Here is a 22826-nt window from a genome sequence, read left to right as displayed (position 1 = left end):
ACTGGCGAGCCCAACCAATGTTTCATCTGACTGCTACCTGCATGCGTTGCCTTCTGAATGCATTGATGTGACGAAGTGAGTAGGGTGACCAGACGTCCTCTTTTTCCCGGACATGTCCTACTTTTCAGACCTAAAAAAATGTCCGGGGGGGATTTCAAAATCGTCCGGGATTTTGGTCAACTGCCTCAAAACACAGCGGACACATGACAGACATGCCCGTTGGCGCATGTTTGTCCGCCGATTCTATCCCCCGTCAACAAAAAAAGAAGTGTCCTACTTTTCAGAAACCCAAATCTGGTCAGTCTAGAAGTGAGTCAGTCAGTCTGGTTGATGTAACAGTTTGGTAAACTGGATTCTGTTGTCATAGTTGCTGTACTTGCTGGGTAAAATACCATTTTTGTTATGCTCACGTTAACGTTAGCTATAATATTTGATTAAACTGAGAAAGAAAACCGACACATCGATGCTTGAACAGCTTAGAGCAGTGGTTCCCCAAGTGTGGGCTGGGGAACCACCATTCCAGTGCCATTGCAAGGGGGCACGGAAAGCGGTAAGGATGAATGAAAGTCAAAAACAGTTACACAAAAGTGTTTCACTGTAAAGATGGTTTGTAGTTTTGTTGCAACCGGAAGTGTGAAATAAACTTCAGTGGAGTTTGAAAACGAAATATGTGTGTAGATTTATGTCTGGTAGAGCTGTTGCCTTGCAGCAAGAAGGTCCTGGGTTCGATTCCCGGCCCGGGGTCTTTCTGCATGGAGTTTGCATGTTCTCCCTGTGCATGGTGGGTTCTCTCCGGGTTCTCCGGCTTCCTCCCACAGTCCAAAAACATGACTGTCAGGTTAATTGGTCTCTCTAAATTCTCCCTAGGTGTGAGTGTGTGTGTGTGAATGGTTGTGTGTCCTGTATGTTTCTGTGTTGCCCTGCGACAGACTGACAACCTGTCCAGGGTGACCCCGCCTCTCGCCCGGGACGCAGCTGGAGATGAACCAGCAACCCTCCTGACCCCATTAGGGACAAAGGATGAACAGAAAATGGATGGTTTATGTCTGGTTGAATGATTTGTGTGCCCAGTTGATTTTTTTTTTCTTTTTTTGTGGGGGATTTTATTGTAATCCATAGGGGGACCCAGAAAATCTTTGGGAACCACTGGGGGTGCCCAGAAGAAACCACTGGTTTAGAGAATCTGCCTGACGTGGGCTGACCCGTCGCTGCGAATACGTCTGCTAACCCACCAAATTAGAAGTGGCCTTAAGATTCAACGGAACCAGTTTTTGTCCTTTCATAAAACATGTTTCAATTTATTTTTTTTTAACTAACTTTATGGCCCCAATTTAGCTCTATAAAATGTCAGCATAAATCCTGCAGAGTTGTAGTCCAGAGGAATGTGCAACTGAGTTGGTTAGTTTAACTATGTAGAAATTGTGTGTATCTTTTTGAGCATTGAAATACATGCTGTATGCCTGTACTAACAATAAATGACATAAAACTGAGGTTGAAATAACGGAATAATATTAAATACGGTGGCACTTCATGTTAAACAGACACTCAAAGTAGCACATCTACTCAGCATCTTGTGGGCTTAAAAAAAAAATTTAAAAAATCAAATCCAAACATTCCTGCATCGTGACATGCAGCCGCTATCTCTGGTCCCCAGCATGTAGGTGAATTTCAGGTGTGACAGGATTCAGGATTAAGCATGAAAACATTCAGAAATGGCTGCTGCAGCAGTCTAATCCCATTCTGCACTGTTCATGCTGAGCTGGGGAACTGCTGCTTAGCCTGTGAGGAATAAACATTCACTGAGGTGGAAAAGCTTAACAATTTTAGATCGTTATTATGTCACCGTTACCATCAGAAATTAAGGCAACGGTAGAAACTTACTGCATGCATGTATTCTCTTGGTGTGCTACTACTGAATCAAAATGCCAGATTTTCATTATATAGTCAACACAATAATTTGAAATTAACGTAATATCAACATTATCTATTAATGACCTCAGCTGTCCTGGTAACTTTAGTGAGACTTTAGCGGGGAGATTACAATTTGTCATTGTTTTTTGGGGGTTTTTTTGCCCTTTCGGTCTATGCCTAAGAAAATTCAAGCCAACAAGATGGAACAAGATGGAACAGGACATGAAAGCTGCTCATACATTTAGCCTCGATTCCTCAGATGCCACAGAGACAATGGTGGGTGAGCAGCAGATGATTTTCAAGGACTTTCAATCAACGAACCAAGAAATACTTGAGAAAATAGACGAGAAGGCTGCAGAAACTCAAACGGAGCACCACTGAGGAGCTTAATAACAGGTTGGATTAAAATCGAAAGGCACTCATCAGTCAGAAAACGGACCCGGATCCAGAGGAATTTAGCCAGGGTGGCGGTGGCTCGTTTTCAGGGCCAACACCGACTGAACAGCTTCATTCACTTCCTCCACTACGTTACTAAAACGATAAGCGGAAAAATCAACATCATCTTTCACAACTTCTTCTGTTCCCTGATTGGACCGTTCAATAATCGACTGGAGAAAACCGGAGTGAGGAACGGTGTGCCCAGACTGCAGACTGCGCTGGGAGATTTTCTTCAAGCGAAATTGCAAACGAAGGCAATGGCCAGGCTACCGGGACCCGACCAATAAACCCCTTATTGCCTTGAGAAATAATGAGATTTGGATAAGTGTACAGATCATCCTTTTAAAACCTTAATTTTCACATATACATCTTTCTCTTATGGTCTACATAAAGTAGAACTGCAATGCTTAGGTCTGAGTTCCTCGGCCTTTTTAAGAGACAGACATTTCACGCTGCGCCCCCTCCTGGTGGCAGAGCGTACTACTCCACCCTGTTCAGCCATTTTCATCGTTTGATGGCAGATACTATTATCTACCAGCAGAGAAACGTTTTAATCCAAAATTTATTAAAAATGTCAACAACCATTAGATTCCTATTAAAAAATTAATGCTACCACTGTATGAATGAAGTAAACAAGGCATCAGCATAGTTACTTAGTGTCAAGAACATCTCTGAATGCATTTAATGTTTTACCCAAGACAAAAACAAAGCCAAATAGTCATATTGAAAACATACAGTATAGTTAAATCGTCAAGGAGGAAGCTTAAAATTAGCGCACAGCGCTAACTGAAGCACAAGGTTGTGCACCATGTTTTAGTAGAGAGACCGAACCGACGCCTCAATCAGACGAAGACTTTTGGAAAATCTGTCTTGATACTGGCATAGGTTGCTGAAGCACACTTAAGTGCTCTGCAAACTGACTTTCCCCACTGATATGAGTACATTCCTGAGAAAAATCAAATTTAACCATTTATTTGTGCAACAGTTTTCAGGCCAAGAAGTAACAAGTGGCTCATCTGCAATTTAGATATGCTTGTGAGTTTTTTCAACCTAGCATACCAAACAGTCCAGTCTATAAGGATATTTTAGAAACCCAACAATCACCTACTATGTGGTACTTGGACCTTCTGACCGGTGATGAGGTCATTATTTTGTCTAGTAGACCTGGCTCGCGTATTGTACTCTCTGTGTCTGTGGATAAGTCCAAGGAAAATTCCTGCTGAAACAGTTTTCCAGTTAAACATTCCTATATTACAAAAGGTGCAAACATTTACCAAAAGTGAGAACATGGTCCGCATTGATTTGAACTAACGTCTCTTTGTAGCATGGACTACTTTTCACCCTTAGCACAGAAATTCAACGAGGAAAAACAAAACTCTTTTTTTCAACGTACCATCTTTTCTTCATTTGCACTGCCATTTTCACAACCTTTCCCTGTTAGGAGCATTTTACTTTCACAAATGTGTTTGCAATTAAGCAACAGGCGCACACTCACATGCTGTTAGAGCGTCTGATTATACCTCAAATGTAAAACAGTCGGTCTTCTCACGTTGCTTCATGTTCCCTCTAACTGATCTCCAGGTTTTATTGCCTGTTGTGTCAGTCGGATACAAGCCATGTGGAAAGCAGTAAGAAACGAGTCACAGTTATCACATAACGTGATTTCATGTAACAGTCGAATATCATAGCTCAAAAAATGAAATCGCATTGTTTGGATTTTTGACACGAAATCAGTGACAGGAGAAATGTATGAAATACTTTGAAACCCCAAAATCATAAACCAGAACTCAAAAATCATTGTAAGTCCTTTATGATCGTATTCTCAGTCACGAACTTCACTTATGAAAACCAATATTCTTTAACACAGACAAAAAAGAACGTTTTCTGAAAATATTGTGTAAGCTACAAGATTTTAGTCTTGTAGATTATACAATATTTGTTCCCTAAATTTGCAAAAATATCAAACAGCAAAACAAAAAAATAAACTAATGCAACTCTTTGAGTACGTGGCCACAAACTGTATTATGCTGGTGACAAAATGGCAACATGTGAGTACAAATGCAGTCCTAGCTGTTATGATCTTCTCCGTAAGCTTAATGTTCTCTTCCGCTTTGCCCCTACTGTCCTTTTGTCTACTAATTGCTGATTGATACCACCTGAGCCACTTCCTATATCAACTCTTGTCCTCCAGCAGCTCAGTGTGAGATCTGAGGGGTTTCTCAGCAGAACCTCAGGTACATTGTGTTGGAAAACTCCAAAAAGTAACTTTCTGAGGAATAGAAAGTTGGCAGGCCTCCACAGGTAGAAGCATCAATAGACTTTCATGTCTCTACGGTAATGCGGAAAACACAAAATATGCGGACCGCTTTTCTATAATGTCTCTAGTGATCTCTTCGAAGGTTTTTAAAAATCCTCTTCCTGGCCAGCAAGTTTGAAGAAAATTGTTCTGAGCTCTTGTGTCTCTATTGGGGCTTGCCTCCAAAGGCAAGTCTTTAGTTTTCAGGTCTTGCCTTTGTTGTGGGGATCAGTTGCTCTCCGATCAGCTCTGAGTTTTATTGCAGTCGGGGATAGTTTGGCAGCGATGTCTTCAGCACAAGAAAGGCTAAGGAATTAGATCCATTCAGTTCATGAATAAACGATCCAGACTCAGACCTGCCCACCACTTTAGGGGCATCAAACAAACCCTGTGCCCTGTTTGACCACTGATCAAACAATTATGGACAAAGAAAAAAAATCCTCTTTTCCATGGTGATAAAGACCATTTTATTGGTGAATGTAAGCAGGCGTACCTGGCTACCAGAGATCCTACTCTTTGAAGGTTTCATCACTCTCAGCTTCCATCGTATAGAGTTCCCTTCTCTGTACAGTCCTGCAGGTGAATCTCGGTTAAAAAAAAACACTTTCCCCTCTCTCTGTCTGTCAAACTCTCCTATAGCCCAGCCAACTAAGGTTCGAGTCTCCCTAAAGGGAAAGTTTAATTTAATTTCAATACAGTTTATTTGAATAGCGCCAATTCACAACTGATGATGTAACAATAATGTTGTCTGGAGGCACTTTGCCAAAAATTAGTCCTTTCAGTTTGTTGTGGAAAAAAAAGTTTGGTGAAAATCACTCAATCAGTCTTATTTAATACCATGCGCACAATATAATAAAAATGTCCTCCACAAATTCAGTCATATATATGTTTCAAATGGTCTTAGTTATCAAACAGTGCCTTAAATTCTGTTTAATATTCAGGACTGCTTAAAAAGTTTTCTATCTAAAGTAAACCCAGTGGATTATGTCAAGTCATTGACTTGCAGCATTCACTCCCCCTGGATAAGCATGTTTGACAATAGACAGTCGTTTGATGATCATGCTGAGTGACTGCCACAGTAGAGAGAAATTTTAAAAAGTAGAATAGGAGCCAGATCCTTTACTTCTTAGACTCCTCTCCCACTTTTAGTCCATGAGACAGACAAACTGTCTACTTTTAACAAAACTCATTTAACCATTTAACTAATTTAATGAGTTAAACTCATAACATTTTTAAGACTAGGCTGTCTCTGTAGTTATGCTGGTTATGCTACCATCGGCTTAGGCTTCTTTTTAATTACTTTTGTCTTCTACCTCCCTCCAGTTTTCATTATTTGCTGTTATTTCATCTGTTAACTGTTTTTCTCTCTCCATAGAGGCTACATTATAGTCTTGAATTCTGTTTGGCTGTGATTCCTTCCTGAAGGAGGGCATAGGGCTGAAATAATGCTACCATCAGCTAATCATTCTCCCCCTCCTGCTGTTAGCTTTTCACTTTCATGAATATCAAAAATAATCGTACATCAGTTTATTTGTTTCTTCTTATGCATTCTACGCTGTCATATTAGATCCCCTGTTGGTCTTGGCAGATTGATGCTACTGAGTCAGGTTCTGGTTCTGATGGCTGTTTCTTCCTGTTAAAGGGCAGTTTTTCTCTTTACTGTCGCTACATGCATGCTCGGTATGAGGGATTGCTATAAAGTCAAGGACACAACACAAGCAATCGTCATAATAGTCCAGGAGGAGTGAAGGCTGCACGCTAAATGAATGTCTTGGGAACCCAAGCAGGTCTTTATTTTATCAGTCTTGGGAACGTTGATAACATAAAGTTCTTGCTGAAAATGTGCTATATAAATAAAATCACCTTTACGTTTATAGATTAAGTTATCAGTGCTACATTAATTATAATATTGGGTGTCATTGTAATACCATTGTCAGATATTGATAGTTTTAGTATTTTGGCCAATCATGTTCAACAACACCCTATGATTCATACGTGAGACAGAAACGACAGGATGAACTGAATTTGAACTTGTAAAATTTGAGTGGTTTTTAGACACACATTGTGATAAGATTTGTTGCTTTCTGTTTGCTGAGACATCGATTAAATGCCAGTATTACCATGCAGCCTTTAGCATGAGCCTGAGACACACTCACACACAGTAGGTTTCATTTCCCTGTCTGTCATAAACTTGCTCTTTGGGCTCATTTATATTCCTCAAGTTTCCACCTACTTATCTGAAAACACCTCATTCCCTCATATTTGATCTTTTGTTCACATAATTTGACTGACTTGTGTTACCACTCTCTTTTCCCTTCAGTCATGTTATCACAAAGACGTGACGACATCACTGCGTTGTAAATACTGTTTCCCTTGTTGGTGTCGGAGAGCTGCAGATTGTAAAAAATATAGCCAAGTTAGGAAACAGTGACTGTTATTTTATGCAAGTCATGTCTTAACCTTTTATGTTTTTGAGTATTTTGCTGCTTTCCGGGAAAATAACTAAAGGAATTGGGGTGCAGCAGGATGGATGAATATACAATCGCAAAACTTAAAAAATAATAATAAGGTCGCCAAGGTGACGACCTATGGCCAGTTTATCAGTGATTAGAAAATAATGCCATAACTCCTAACTTTATTGTTTTTATGTGTTGAATCTCAGTGTGTCTCAGTTTAGTGGTTGTCATGGACACAGATGTTGACTGTCAAGTTTTTCATAGTTTGGATGCTATCCGACCAATAGGCAGAATTTGGACCCTTAAGACACGGCCCCTCCTCATTTGCTCTCTCCTGTGAATTGCATAGTAAGGCATTGTTGTTGTTTTTTGCTAACTTGTGTAAATATGAAAATGTTTCCTTTTATGCAAATTCCTGCATGTTTACACTGCCATGAATTGTGCTAATGGTGATTCACGTGTACTTGTGTTATCAAATAGATAGGTTAAATTGATTTGATAGCTCTGCAAAGAAAAATAAAATCAAGCAAAAAAGATAAATGGTCAGAAAAGAAAGCATCAATCTCCAGATTGTGGAATAACCAAGTGCGATGAGTTCGCTGGCACTGAACAAAGTTAAATGAGTCTATTGGGTTCAGCAGTCCTTGAACAGCACTTATTGGAACAGTAGACATGGATGTTAAAATTTATCATCATTAATCTGCTCATGTCTTGCACAAAATAATTCTAAATATTTTATTTTTTTTAAAAAGGGGGTAGCTGCTTCCCCCAGAAAACTTTCTAAGTCCGGTGACTAAGGCAGTCATTCAGCCAGCGGCAGTCGTGTTTTTGAGTTGAAAAATGTTTAAAATGACTGGAAAAATGAAAATATCACTTAATAACTATGTGTTATTGAAAGACTGGGAAATTAATATCTAAAAATCATCAATTAAGTCTATAGTTCTTTTTTCTGATCACGGGTTTTCAGAATTCAATTAGTGACTTTGGCCTTCTTAGCCTATTGTCTTTTCAATAAGATTATGGGAAAAGTAAGTGTAAAAAAAAAATTCTATTATATTGTTTTGTATCAGTACTGCACATCCACTCAGATGTAATCTGAACCTTCTTGCCATGATTATTTTGCTCAGTTGAGGCAAGTTGTCTGAAAACTGTTAAGCAGAAGTGATAAATATGCAGATATTTATAACTGCATGTCTCACATGCAACCACGCTTTTCAAATAAAAACAATAGATGATAAACGATATGGTATTTTTAATGTAAGTCTCTAACAATACCCTTATTTAACCCAACAAACCTGTAGCAACTGTGACGCGTGGCAAAAGAACTGATTACTGCGGTTCTTTCAGTTCTTTGGTTCTTTTTTGAGGTTTAATGTGTTGTTAATGAACACAGGGCAGTATTTATTCAGCCCCGACGTTACTTGTTGTCTAAGATGAACCCGGGGTAAGCCTTTCGTCATACTTTTGCTTTCTTCTCCTGTTTCCTGCTGACGCTGGCTGACGTGTTAGGTAATACCACCCACACACTTGTAAGCACTTGTGGCAGAATATAAATACAACCATGTGCTGGAGTACGTGTATAGCGAGTGTAGCCGCATGCCTTTTTATACACTGAACCTTTAATGACTAGCAGGCGTAAGGCTACAGGATGAAGAATCTCAAACTTGCATCATGTTTCTCCCTCCGACTAGCTGCTGTTTACATGTACATGTGGTGCACCCACTGTTTCAGTCTTCGTCTGCTCAGTTCAGAAGTACGAAAGAGCGTAGTGTGTGCATTAAATAATGTTTTAATCTGTCAGAGATTAAGCATCAACATCTACAGGCCGTGGAGGGCATTAAAGAATATCTATGGGAATAAATAAGTCACTGATGGCATTGGTGCTGAAAAAGTGGGATTATAGTAACATAATTCAACAGTAACGTTGCTCTTAAGCACTTTGTACGTGTGCACTTAAAATAATGTGGCAGTAGTTGGCTTTTATTTTTACTTTAGCTGTGACTGCTAATGTGTTAATCATTAACATAAAATGAGTACTTACACCACAAAATGTATCAACACTTGCATTGACAGAGCCATCATCATAATGATATAATACTGAGCGCAACTGACTGTCTCTGCAATAGATTAAAGATATCTCAGCATGTGTGGGTTGTGCAGGGATGTTGCAATTTTTTTTAAACCCCAGACCAGCGGTGCCCAAAGTGGGTCTTGGAGGGCCGGCGTCCTGCATGTTTTAGTTCTCTCCCTGGTGGTAGTAACAACCTCTTCAGCTTTTCAATGTCCTTTTTAGGGCTTCTAATAAGCCATCATTGATCCAGGTGCGTTAAACCAGGGAGAGAACTAAAACATGCAGGATTCCGGACCTCCAGGACCAACTTTACACACCACTGCACTAGACCTGTAATAGTCCTGGATGGAGGGAAGGTCAGCCCCCCAGCTCTGCAGACCTGATTGCTCATTGCAGTTGGATTTGTGGATCAAATCAACCTGCCACACAGTGATGGACGAACACAGGACAGACGTGTGATGTCCTTCAGATTCTTCAACTAATTAAGGCACTATTGCAGGGGTGTCAAGCTCCAGTCCTCAAGGGTCGCTGTCCTGCAGTTTTTAGATGTGCCACAGGTACAAAACACTGGAATGAAATGGCTTAATTACCTCCTCCTTGTGTAGACCAGTTCTCCAAAGCCTTGCTAATGACCTAATTATTCTATTCAGGTGTGGTGCAGCGGAGGCACATCTAAAAGTTGCAGGACAGCGGCCCTCGAGGACTGCAGTTTGACACCCCTGCACTATTGGTTCTCCACGATTCTTCTGGAATGGAGTGTGTTGTAGGTAACAGCAGCAACTCCAGTTGCTCCTCAGCACTTCTCACTTTATTTTTATTTATTTTACTTACTTTTGTTTTAACTATGTATGGGTGCAGCAGGTTGATAGATCTCAGTTACTTTCTTTCTCATTTGATTCTGAATTTCTTTGGATCTCATCATAATGTCTAGCTTTTGAGGATCTTTTGGTGTACGTCAGTCAGGTAGCTGCTATATAAGAGATGTCTTGATTGAGATCAGGTGTGGCGACAGACAGTGAGCTCAGGTGAGATAAACCACAGTGTGTGTGTGTGTGTGCGTGTGTGTGTGTGTGTGTGATATTTAAATCACTCTCTGATGTTCTGAAACACTCAAGTGTTTTTACAAATGTAAAAATAACAGGAAGGGGTTAAACTCTTTTCACACCACTTTAGTAACTGAATCCATCATTATCGTTTTTTGCCATTTATGCAAAACCTTTAGCTTTTTTGCCCCATCTCTTTCTTTCATATTATGTGGTTAATGAGTTTTTTTATGGCCTGATGATTGTTTGGATCAAATATTTTTTGCTTTTCAATCTCATAACATGTTTGTGGAGGAACTGCTGCCTCATACTCGTCCACAAACATTGCGAAATATCAACTTTTGACGAATCGATCACATAAATTTCCTTCAACATCCCACTGACCTTTAATACAAGAATAGCACAGGTCAAAACAGAGAAAATTAAATAAGAATACACAGTACAGAGACTCCAGGAAATGAAAGACGAGACCTGTGAGCATCACAAGGAAGAAAGTTGGTGATAGCTGTGTGCATCTCACCAAAACAAAAGATGCCTTGTCATTTCTGGAGAAAAAGGCCATGTGTCATGTTTCCAGCAGCACAGCAATGTGCTCAGATCCCGTTAATGATGCATAGGATTTTGAGGATTTTTTCTCCTTTCGTGAACCTCTGCCTCTGTTAGGAGCACACTATGATTATGTAATGCTGGGGGTATTATATAAGCACCAGGGGTGGTAGCAGTGTAGATTTGAGGTGGGGCTGACTGTGGAGTAACGAGAGGCTCCACGCGGGTCTGTCCTACAGGCTCAGCACAGGGATTTTAGAACTGACTGTGTTAATTGCTAAATCATCTCCTCTCACTGATACTGTTATCACATAGAAACTAAACGAAGGCAGCGATTTACAGCACTGACTTTGTTACAGAATGCCCTGAAGAGAACTACAGGATGTTTTAAGATGAAGATGCCTTGGGGATTGAATGCATATCGTCACTTCCTGTTCTGATGTTGCGCTTTGAATCTATAAATAGATTCAAAGCGCAACAGGTGCTTTGAATCAATAGATAGATTCAAAGCACCTGTTGTCTTTAAAAACAGTTCCTAACCCAACACAGTCTCTTTTACAAGCAGCTCCAATAGTTATATGTGAAGAGGAAGATGTCTGAAATTCAAACTATTGTTCTGTATGTCTGATGCTGACGTATTCACATTCATTCAGCTTATATCTTACCTTGCTAAAGGATTGTAAATATTCAGATTACTTTGGCTGTTGAGACAACTTTAGAGTTTCTCCCAGTGTATTATGCTTTTTGGGTGCCAGTCGTTAACTCCTACCATTCCCCCCAAGCTAAATATTGCTTGTTTTTAATTTAAGTGGGCTTTTTATGCACCTGTAACCAATAACTGTATGCGTTTTTGCTGTGCTTTGCTCTGCGGCGCACTTCACTAGCGGACATTCTTGAAAGACAGTTTTATAGTTGATGCACTGAACAGGCCACGAAACTGGTGGCGTGCACCAATCACACCGTTGGTGCCTCGGCACATTAGGTGCCAGAGATGCATCAGTTTACCACTTTTTAGGAGAGTAATGTAATAACTTTGCTCCCACAATGTGATTTACTTAACCTGAACCAGATTGCTAGATCAGCTTTCTGCATCTATGCGTATCACTTCTCAAAAGTAGGCACTCGGATGTGTGTGGTCATTGTGAAGGGCGGGAGGCAAAAATACTATGGCATGTCATTGCTTGTCAAATATTGGACACATTTAAGAATAAAAAAAATATAATTCAAGAAAGATTAGGAGTATCCTCCAGCAATGCCAATCTTGAGCTGCAGGATTAGCGAATAATTCCAGTGCACCTTCACTTTATGGCAGCAAGTCATTTTGTTTTCATGCTCTGCAGGAGAGCGTCTGTAGAGCCCAGAAACGGTGATGCATGTAATATATTTTATCTGTTGCGTGTTCCTCAAGTTGTGTGGGGAAAAAGATGTCTGCTTGGAACAGATTACTGCCGCTGGACTGTTGTGCAACTAAACCAAAAATAAATAAATGATTAAAACTTAAATATTGGGCCACATTGAACCTTAAGCAAACGTGAACACTAACAACCACCAAACACAGAAAACCCCATACCAGAGTCAAAGGGATATTGGAAATAAAACAAATAAAAATAAATGTCCCCTGCAGATAGGAGTTTGGTTTTTTTGACACAGTGCAGTGTGAAAGCGAACCGCACCAGCTGACAATGTAACAAATGCAGCAGTTTTGGTCCAAAATAGAACCGAGTCTGCTGGACTGTCAGGTGTGAAGACGCCGCTAATGTCCTCCATCATTTCTGGTGTGGCTTAAATACCAATAAGTGTGTCTCACTTTGTATGAATGCAGCTGAAAGAAGTTCAAATGATATAAACAGAAGAAGCTAAGGAGTTTAGCTGATGTTTGTATATTGTTGTTAAAGCTATCAATAAATTAATTTAATAATTTTTTTCAATACATGTACTTTGTGTATAAAACCTCCAAACTTCTCCTTCCAACCTAGCATTGTAAAAAAAACCTGATTCCGTTCAGAGATGATGCACAAGGAGTTGAACGTGGACACAAAAGGATCTGCAAATCATAGAAGGAAAAAAGTCTAACCCAAACAAAAGAGAACAAACTAAAATACACAGGGACAAAACATGAAAAATAGGAAAGAAACAAAGGAATGAACCTACATGTCAACTAGTAATGATAACCATAGTGAATTAAATAAAAATGATAGCACCTAAATGGCAGTGATAAACCCAGAAAACTAAAACAGTTGTTGACCGGTGTGAAAGGAACTGTAGTAAATATTCCCATCAGCAGCATGGGATTGAATAACAGCACTGACTGTCTTACTGTTTGCACGTATTGGCCGAGTAAAAGATCACATCACTGCTTTAAATGCAGCGCTTGAGCACCGTAAAAAAAAAAAAAGAAAAAAAAAGATGAGTATATCAAGCCGAGTCCTGACTCAGTGAATAAAAGAAATAAATGCATGCCAAAGGTCTTCCTTTCCTTTCACATTTCTTTTCTTTCCTTCCTTTCATCACTTGTTCCTTGGCAGCACTACATCATGTCAGGCTGCAAACCTTCCCGCTTTCTGCCTCTCTCTCTCTTTCTCTCTCTCTCTCGGTGCTCCTGTCACTTTGGATGAGCAGACGGCCTCGTGTTGTGTTCGGGCCACACAGGGCAAGCTGAGGCTCCAGCCGCCTGACTCACGAGCTCTCGGCTACAGGGAAGGGAGAATGTCACTGCGCATTGAGTTGCCTTCACGTTACACAAGGGCACACGCTCAGCTCACAGACACACACAGTGGAGGAAGAGCACACAGAGCCTCCTGGTGCAGAGCAAATCCCAAACACACACACACACACACGCACACGCAGAGTGACAGTGGGCTGATGCTATTTTTAACTGCCTACTCCGATGCACGCTCATATTCAACAGGAAAACACACATGATGACATGGAGATGCAGCACATTTCTGCTTGTTCTGATTGGCTGCTGATACCAGGGGGGAATGGACGTAATAAAAATGTTTGTTGAAAAAGTGTCTGCAATTGGGAGCATCTCGGAAGCAAACACCCCCAACACGTCCTTGGAGTTCGGTGTTACAACCTGATGACATGGGATAAATGAAGCTCTTGTCCTGATCCAGTTCAAGGTTTCCCCCAGAAAACCTGCCAAGCCCGGTGGTTGCGCGCTACGGCAGTCATTCATTCAGTGGCCCGCCATTATTTGGAGTTAAAAAATGTTGACAGAAAATTTGAAAAGATCACTTGATAATTATGTGTTATTTGAAGATTAATGCTTAAATACTGTGTTATAAAATGCAAACATAAAAAATAATTAATAAAATAAAATAAATGAGCAATGCTTAACCTGGTTGGGGGGTATCTCTTGGTATCTCACCAAGAGATAGGAGTGGATTTTAAGTCAGTAATTCCTAAACATAAAAAAGTACTATCTCCACTGGCAGATTATTCTACTTAAAACATGGGAAAATCTGTTATCTTAAGTGAAATGATCTGCCACTGGAACTGCTACTTTTGCGTTACCTAGCAACCCCAGCCAAGCCTAGCCCGTTACCTGTTGTCGCTGACGTCACATAGAGCCGCCATCTTTGAGCGGCTCTCTCCACTCGGTGCTATGTTAGGGAAGTATCAGCGCATTTAATTTATCATAAATCGCTCAACGCCTTTTTGCTGGAAACCTTATCCAGACAGCTATCATAGCTATCGTAGCTATTAATTTTTTTAAGCAATAAAAAAACACACTGACTCCAAACAACTTTAAAAACTATTCGTCGCTCTGTTCAATACTCCCGTCCCTCACTTCCAACGTCAGTCATGGCGTCTGGAATGATTGAGTGATGCAGTTGCAAAGGATCAACTTTTTGGGTCATGTGGAACTGATCTGATCGTTTCCATAGAAACAAGACATTGCCTCAGAAGTACAGTGAGGTCATTGTAGCTATGACCTCATCTGTGATGTAATCAGAAGATCAAATAACTTCTGAGGTTAAGAGAGAGTATTTCAAAACATCAGTTCATACTTGGTCAAGTCTTCGAATCTCAACGGTGTCTTTCAAGGATTTTAATTATGAGTAAGATATTAGCTGGCGTGTTTTTCCCCCTTGGATTCGGTGTTGGATATTTGGTTAGCACCAGAATGCAGAAGTTTTTTGACAAACTACTGCCAGGTAACGATTCAGACAAAAGTGTCTCCAAGAAAGCAAGCACTGAGTCTGCCTACGATCCTTTTGATGCTTTCCCTGTTGAACCTTCCTCGACGGGGAAGGTTCTTTGCAATCCTTCTCCGGCTGGGGAAGCTTGCTTGTCTGAATATGATCCGTTCAATGCTTTTCTATATGAACCTTCCCCGGTTTTAGAGGAGGCTTCCTCGGTGGAGAACCAAGTTTCCCCAGCTGGGGAATTTTGCGATTTTGAGTATGATGCATTCAACGCTTTTCTATATGAACCTTCCCCGGTTGGGGAAGTTTTAGAGGAGGCTTCCTCTGTGGAGAAGCAAGTTTCCACGGGTGGGGAATTTTGCGATTTTGAATATGATCCGTTCAACGCTTTTCTATTTGGACCTTCCCCAGCTGGGGAAGTTTTAGAGGAGGCTTCCTTGGTGGAGAAGCAAGTTTCCCCGGCTGGGGAAGCTCGGATCTCTGAGTGTGATGGTTCAACGTCTGATTTGACAAAGACTGTCTCAGGGAATGATTCTGCCAATCTTCCCAGTGAGGAGACAGTTAAGCCTGAAAACACAGGAGTTGCCTTGACGAAGGCAGCACTAGAAGATTGGTCCCAAGCGACAATTGATGCCTGGATCCAACAAGACCTCGCTTACCAGGCCAGTCTCCGAGAGAAGGAGTTGTCCAATCTTCCCTCGGAGTAGTAGACGGTTGAGTCCGAAAACTCAAGCTTTGCTCTGATGAAGGCAGCACTAGAAGCCTGGACCCATTAAGAGAGCATTTTCCAGACTCTATGGGTACAACTTTTGTTATTGTGGTTTGCCTTTACTTTAGTGTTTTTTTTCTGGATCCTCCGCCTTCCCAAGACAATCTGATGAAGAGGATGGTCAGGATTGTCCCTAATATTCTTGATCCTATGAAGAATCCTTCTCTGCAGGGCCGATTCAAGGATCTGACTTTTAGGGGGTCTTAGCCCCCTGCAGGGTTTTTTGTTGACTCTTTACATCCAAGTTGCATTGCGCTTTTTTTTCGTTAAAATATGAAGTTCAGGGACTTAACAAGGCGCTGTAAAATCCAAGCAATTACGTGTCTTACTAATTACGTGTCTGTTGTTACCCATCGCCTCCTGCTTTCACTCGCACGCGGAGCTCCAAGACATTCGCAATGGTTTCCTCCAAGCGGGAGATGATTCTGTCTAATCGTCAGTAATAGAATTTCGCTACATAAATAATAAGATTTGGCGACATGTAAACTCAGCAGCGTTTCACTTACACAGACGGTGGAAACTTCGTCCAACTTTTAGTGTCACTTGGAAAGGAAGCTTAAAGAAAGGTAAGCTATGTGGATGTGATGTTAGCAAAGCTAGCTGTACAGAGACACATATGCTGCATCTGCGATGAAAAATAGTTGCCAGTCATGCGCTTAATTATTGTGTGGAAGTGTTGATAGAGGATATATGGGACAACGCTGTGACCAAAGTCTGCTATATAGTGAAATGAAATTCACGAACAATCCAATTCTTATGGATGGATCTTTACTAAGTCCTGTAGGACTGAAGCCTCACTGATAGCAGTTCTTTGTTCTTGTGATGCTCTGCATAAACTGCAGAGCTGACATGGGTGATATGGGCAAACATCCAGGGTGGTATCTTTTAGGGATGGTAGGAAACCATTGCGGATTGTGGCACAGAGATGGAAAAAAAGCAGAATGAAGAAGAGTTTGAATTGATAATGATAGTGGTTAAAGTTATTTCAACTCTAAGTATTTAATATCTAGGTGTTTTATGGGAATGTGGATTTTTCAAATCAATTTGAGAAGCAATTTTGATAGGTACACTTAATTTTATTGTGTCATGTAGCGTGGGGCGCTGGTCTTGACTACAACACTGCTACGTGGTTCCTTGGTTGCATGTTCTCCCCCTCCCACAGTCTTTCCATCCCCTTTCTGTTGGATTTCTTTCAAAATAAATGCCACTAGTAGCAAAAAAAGTGAAGTTCATGCTATGTTCAGGAGACAATAAATTTCCATCCCTGAAATTATGGCGCAAAGAATCACATATCGAAGTCTAAACTATGTTAAACACAATGTAAACACAATTAAGACATGCTTTATCTGTTGCATTGTTCATTAAAATGGCACATATCTGATGCATTAAAATTAAATACTATAGGTGCACTTAATCACATAGTGCACTTAATGATATTGTAATTAAAGATTAAGTAATGGGCTGCACAGTGGCGCAGTTGGTAGAGCTGTTGCCTTGCAGCAAGAAGGTCCTGGGTTCGATTCCCGGCCCGTGGTCTTTCTGCATGGAGTTTGCATGTTCTCCCTGTGCATGGTGGGTTCTCTCCGGGTTCTCCGGCTTCCTCCCACAGTCCAAAAACATGACTGTCAGGTTAATTGGTCTCTCTAAATTCTCCCTAGATGTGAGTGTGTGTGTGAATGGTTGTTTGTCCTGTCTGTTTTCAGACTGGCGACCTGACCAGGGTGAACCCCGCCTCTCGCCCGGAACAGCAACCCTCCTGACCCCATCAGGGACAAAGGGTGTATAGAAAATGGATGGATGGATGGATGGATGTGTGTGTATATATATATATATATATATATATGTGTGTATACATATATATATATATATATATATATATATATGTATATATATGCTATGTATGAAGTTAGTGAGATTATTTTTAGTTTTTTGAGGGAGGAAATTGGAAATTTTTTAGCAGTGGGACGGGAATTGTGGCTCAATGGCTGCTAATTGTTTTCTTCTTTAAAGTGCAAATAGAAAACCTTTTAAATAAGTTTTCACGTTACGCTTCAAGCAAATTTATTTTGGGGGAGCACAAACAAAAACATGAATTGGAAATTATAAAAACAAATTCTCCAGAAACAATGATATTATATTATTAACGTCAGACAGATTTTCATGACCTGAGACGAACATTATGTGGGAACATTTCCAGAAAATTCTTTAAAGGATAAAACAGGGCCACCAAATGATTATAATCCAGTGAGACACACTAAAGAAATACAAAATCTAAGTATTTTTTGCTTAGTTTCTAGTGAAAATATCTTGGTAAATTTGACATAAGACAAAAGTAACTTTCCACCAAGAGATAGGAGTGGATTTTAAGTCAGTAATTCCTAAACATAAAAAAGTACTATCTCCACTGGCAGATTATTCTACTTAAAACATGGGAAAATCTGTTATCTTAAGTGAAATGATCTGCCACTGGAACTGCTACTTTTGCGTTACCTAGCAACCCCAGCCAAGCCTAGCCCGTTACCTGTTGTCGCTGACGTCACATAGAGCCGCCATCTTTGAGCGGCTCTCTCCACTCGGTGCTATGTTAGGGAAGTATCAGCGCATTTAATTTATCATAAATCGCTAAACGCCTTTGTTACGGCCCTGGGCCTTATGGGCTGAGTTGCAGGTGCCTTGTTGTCTGTCTTTGTGCTCCTCCCCTTTACAGATGCTGCTGATTAAGTCATTTGGAGCACAGATCATTTAAACCTGGCCGTCTCCACCTTCTGGGTCGCCTTCGGCGTCCGCTGTGCTGCTTGACGCTTGTTGTGTTTTGGTGCCAGGCCTCAGCTCCCCTCCTTCTGCACATTTGAGTTTGTCTTTGTTTTTGCACTTCAACACTTCCATATGCACTCATACACCACATCCAAGCATTTGCATTACACCACTGATACCGACATTCACAATCCATTGTTGTTTTTGTTAATAAATATTCTTGGTTAAGCACTTTAACCACTGCATGGTCTCCCGTTTTTGTTATGACCTTGAGCCAGTCGTAACAATTGGGGGCTCGTTCAAACTGTTGTGAGTTGTGTTTGGTTCGGTAAGTTTGACTTTTGTCTTGTCCTTTGACTGAATTGTGTTGGTTGAGTGCTTGTTTTGCGTTGGCTTTCTAGCTCGTTAGCGTTGCGCTGAGACGCTATTTCTGTGCGTTTACTTGGCGATGGTGGAAGCCCGTGACGTAATTGTCCTTATTTGGACTTGTGCGCTCTTGGGGGATATGCAGGTGGTTCGTTTAGCATGCAGTGCTTTGTTTGTGATTTTTGGAGCGGGATGCTTGTTCCGTGGCTTTGATTTTTAGCGATATAGGTAAGTGTCAAGTTTTTAATGTGCACTAGTAAAACGTTTTTGAGCAGGTGTCCCCTTGCAGGTTTTGGCGGCGTGTCCCAACAGGGGTTTCACCGCATTGTTTCCTAGTGTGGAGGTACGGCGGGTAGAGCTTCCCTATCCCCTTTCCCTTCATCGGCTCGGGAGCATGGACCTTACCAGAGGGGCCGCTTTTCATTGGCTGATGCTCATTCTACGTGGTCACGTGGTTGGCGGTCTCACAAACACACGCTTCCCGTTAACTAAGTACAGCATAATAGCAGTACTGATACAACTTCTGCACAGTCTTACGTTAGCTAAACAGCTCAATATGCAATGTATACTGTATGTGACATACACTAAAGATTTTATTTTAGCAGAAAAGGCTTTGGACTAAACTGTTACTCGTGTTAGCCACAATAGCACCAAGTGCAGCTAGTCAATCAACCATCGCTGTGTTCAGGGAAGCGCTGATTAATAATCGAGAAATAAATATCAAGCCTGGAAACTTGATATCATAATGGACTGAATATTAACGTAATCTTTGCTCGTCTTGCGGGGCGCAGGCGGTTGCCACGGTAACAGGTGTGCTTAAACTACAAAGAGAGAGAGAGTAAAAAGGTACGAGTGGTTTTGAGTTGATCACCTGTTCGGGTTATTTTACCTTTGTTTACCTTTGCTGTGGCTCATTACAGCCGCTGTAGTTTTTAAACGTTGGACTACGTTGGACTCATTTGTGACTATACGTCATTCACAACAAATATTAAATAGAACAAATATATTTCATAAAATTTTAACAAACAAATGGCTTCTACCGCGATAATTATGTGAAATTAAATTAATTATATCCCAGCTTGAGAAGATTTGCCTTTACCTTAACAGAACTCTTTGGATCCTTCTATCAGTCTGTAGCTTCTCATATTGAAGTCATCAAACCAAAGTTCAGATCATCCATAACTGACTGACACCTGCTAGCCTCAGGTTTGCAACCAGCTTGTGACTGAGAAACCAGTAACTTCCTCCCAGATGATGATATGAACTTGTTACCTCCTCTGTCCATTGTAGTAGCTGATATATTGTGAAAATCCGGTAGAAATGATGCACTAATGGAGTCATTTTTACATAGAAACAATGCGCTACGAGGCTTTGCTTGTGAGACTTGTGGTCACGTGGGTCGGTTGTGGGCGGAGCTTGGTAAGGTCCATTCCGTGGTTTCGAGGGGGTGACAGCCTGCTGGTTGCCCTTATCGTTCCACTGGTTTTTAAATGCATAAAAACCCATCGCTACGCCTCCCGAAGACTAGGGAAGAGTTTGGAAGTTTCTTCGCTAGGCAGTTAGCGGGGACACACTGCGGGTCGTCGTTTTGAGTTTTTTTGTGCATTAAATTGTCACTTGTCCGTCGTTATAAACTTGAGGCTTTTAATTGTTAAATAATGTCTTGGAGATGTGTTAAGAACTGTTATAATGATGGCAGAGCATTATGATGTTCACTTGCGTGTCACATAGGAATGTGATCAGCACTTTTCGAAATTTTAAATCTGTTTGAGGTTGGTGTGTGTAAGCTTTGTCAAAACTCGTCTCCGTCTCTAATGGCGAATGTCACTGGTTTGTCTGGTGGGCAGCAAACTGACTAGTTCAGTGTAAGGAAAAAGTGTGCTTTGAGTCTGGTTGTGAAATGACTGTTCTGGTGGAGGAGTTGTCCCACGTTTTGTTAGAATCCTTTAAGAGTGTGGCAGTGGACCATGCTGGGATTGTTGTGGGTGTGGCTCTCGTTTTGTTTGGTCATTTGTGATGAGGAGAATCCTGAACACTTGGTTAAGCAGTGACGTGACCTTTTGGTGTTGTGGAGATGTCTGCTCACTTTGGTTTGACACTCTTTTGGTGTTGCTGGCTGTGAGACAGCAGTAACTTTGAGTATGGTGCTGGACCATGCTAAGGGTGATCATGTTGTGGGTATCGATCTCCATATTGTCGGTCACGTTTGCTTACCTGACTTGTGTAGCAACGTTTTGTGGTAGTGGACCACTTGTTGCTGTGACCTTTTGTGTTGGGTAATACCAGTTCAGATCTGGTTGGATTGCTGGTTATTGCTTTGGCGAGTGGTAACTGGGTGAATCCTTTTTGATTTGGCTGTGAACCTGTGGTAGGTCACTTGTGTGTCAGGTTTGTGTTCAGTAGTGATTTTTTTCCTCTTGAGGGTGTTGAAGCAGTAAGAACATGTCCTGTTTCAGCTGTTGTACTATTCTTTACCAGTTTTCATAACCGGTGACCAACATGATGGGCACAGCGACTTATGGCTGTGGGAGATGGAGGCTGACGATGTGACGGCTGTCATCCTGAACACAAAATTTTGGTAATGTACTACCAGCCCAAATATTTGTTTTGAGTTATTAAATGTTCCCCTTTGGGGCCCTTTTCTTAAGGGTGGGGGTGTTACGGCCCTGGGCCTTATGGGCTGAGTTGAAGGTGCCTTGTTGTCTGTCTTTGTGCTCCTCCCCTTTACAGATGCTGCTGATTAAGTCATTTGGAGCACAGATCATTTAAACCTGGCCGTCTCCACCTTCTGGGTCGCCTTCGGCGTCCGCTGTGCTGCTTGACGCTTGTTGTGTTTTGGTGCCAGGCCTCAGCTCCCCTCCTTCTGCACATTTGAGTTTGTCTTTGTTTTTGCACTTCAACACTTCCATATGCACTCATACACCACATCCAAGCATTTGCATTACACCACTGATACCGACATTCACAATCCATTGTTGTTTTTGTTAATAAATATTCTTGGTTAAGCACTTTAACCACTGCATGGTCTCCCGTTTTTGTTATGACCTTGAGCCAGTCCTAACAGCCTTTTTGCTGGAAACCTTATCCAGACAGCTATCATAGCTATCGTAGCTATTAATTTTTTTAAACAATAAAAAAACACACTGACTCCAAACAACTTTTAAAAACTATTCGTCGCTCTGTTCAATACTCCCGTCCCTCACTTCCAACGTCAGTCATGGCGTCTGGAATGATTGAGTGATGCAGTTGCAAAGGATCAACTTTTTGGGTCATGTGGAACTGATCTGATCGTTTCCATAGAAACAAGACATTGCCTCAGAAGTACAGTGAGGTCATTGTAGCTATGACCTCATCTGTGATGTAATCAGAAGATCAAAGAACTTCTGAGGTTAAGAGAGAGTATTTCAAAACATCAGTTCATACTTGGTCAAGTCTTGGAATCTCAACGGTGTCTTTCAAGGATTTTAATTATGAGTAAGATATTAGCTGGCGTGTTTTTCCCCCTTGGATTCGGTGTTGGATATTTGGTTAGCACCAGAATGCAGAAGTTTTTTGACAAACTACTGCCAGGTAACGATTCAGACAAAAGTGTCTCCAAGAAAGCAAGCACTGAGTCTGCCTACGATCCTTTTGATGCTTTCCCTGTTGAACCTTCCTCGACGGGGAAGGTTCTTTGCAATCCTTCTCCGGCTGGGGAAGCTTGCTTGTCTGAATATGATCCGTTCAATGCTTTTCTATTTGAACCTTCCCCGGTTTTAGAGGAGGCTTCCTCGGTGGAGAACCAAGTTTCCCCAGCTGGGGAATTTTGCGATTTTGAGTATGATGCATTCAACGCTTTTCTATTTGGACCTTCCCCGGCTGGGGAAGTTTTAGAGGAGGCTTCCTCTGTGGAGAAGCAAGTTTCCACGGGTGGGGAATTTTGCGATTTTGAATATGATCCGTTCAACGCTTTTCTATTTGGACCTTCCCCAGCTGGGGAAGTTTTAGAGGAGGCTTCCTTGGTGGAGAAGCAAGTTTCCCCG

The 22826-nt window shown here is 41.2% G+C and overlaps 1 protein-coding gene across 2 annotated transcripts in view; it reads left to right on the top strand.

Annotated features, from left to right (window-relative positions):
• The window catches only part of LOC122842485 (sodium/potassium/calcium exchanger 3-like), a 65543-nt gene that overhangs the window by 22030 nt on the left and 20687 nt on the right, over nucleotides 1-22826 (top strand). The window contains exon 1 of one of the 2 annotated variants that reach the window (XM_044136414.1): nucleotides 21886-22374. The exons of the other annotated variant lie outside the window; for it this stretch is intronic. Coding sequence (XP_043992349.1) covers nucleotides 22275-22374 — 100 coding nt within the window. The 5' untranslated portion in view covers nucleotides 21886-22274. Of the gene's footprint in view, nucleotides 1-21885; nucleotides 22375-22826 lie in introns of those variants that run through there. 2 annotated transcript variants of the gene reach the window in all.

The sequence above is a fragment of the Gambusia affinis genome, linkage group LG13 (genome assembly GCF_019740435.1).
Source record: "Gambusia affinis linkage group LG13, SWU_Gaff_1.0, whole genome shotgun sequence".
Classification (NCBI taxonomy): Eukaryota; Metazoa; Chordata; class Actinopteri; order Cyprinodontiformes; family Poeciliidae; genus Gambusia; species Gambusia affinis.
The sequence above is the reverse complement of the archived record's forward strand: the minus strand, read 5'-3'. Positions and strand labels throughout refer to the sequence as shown.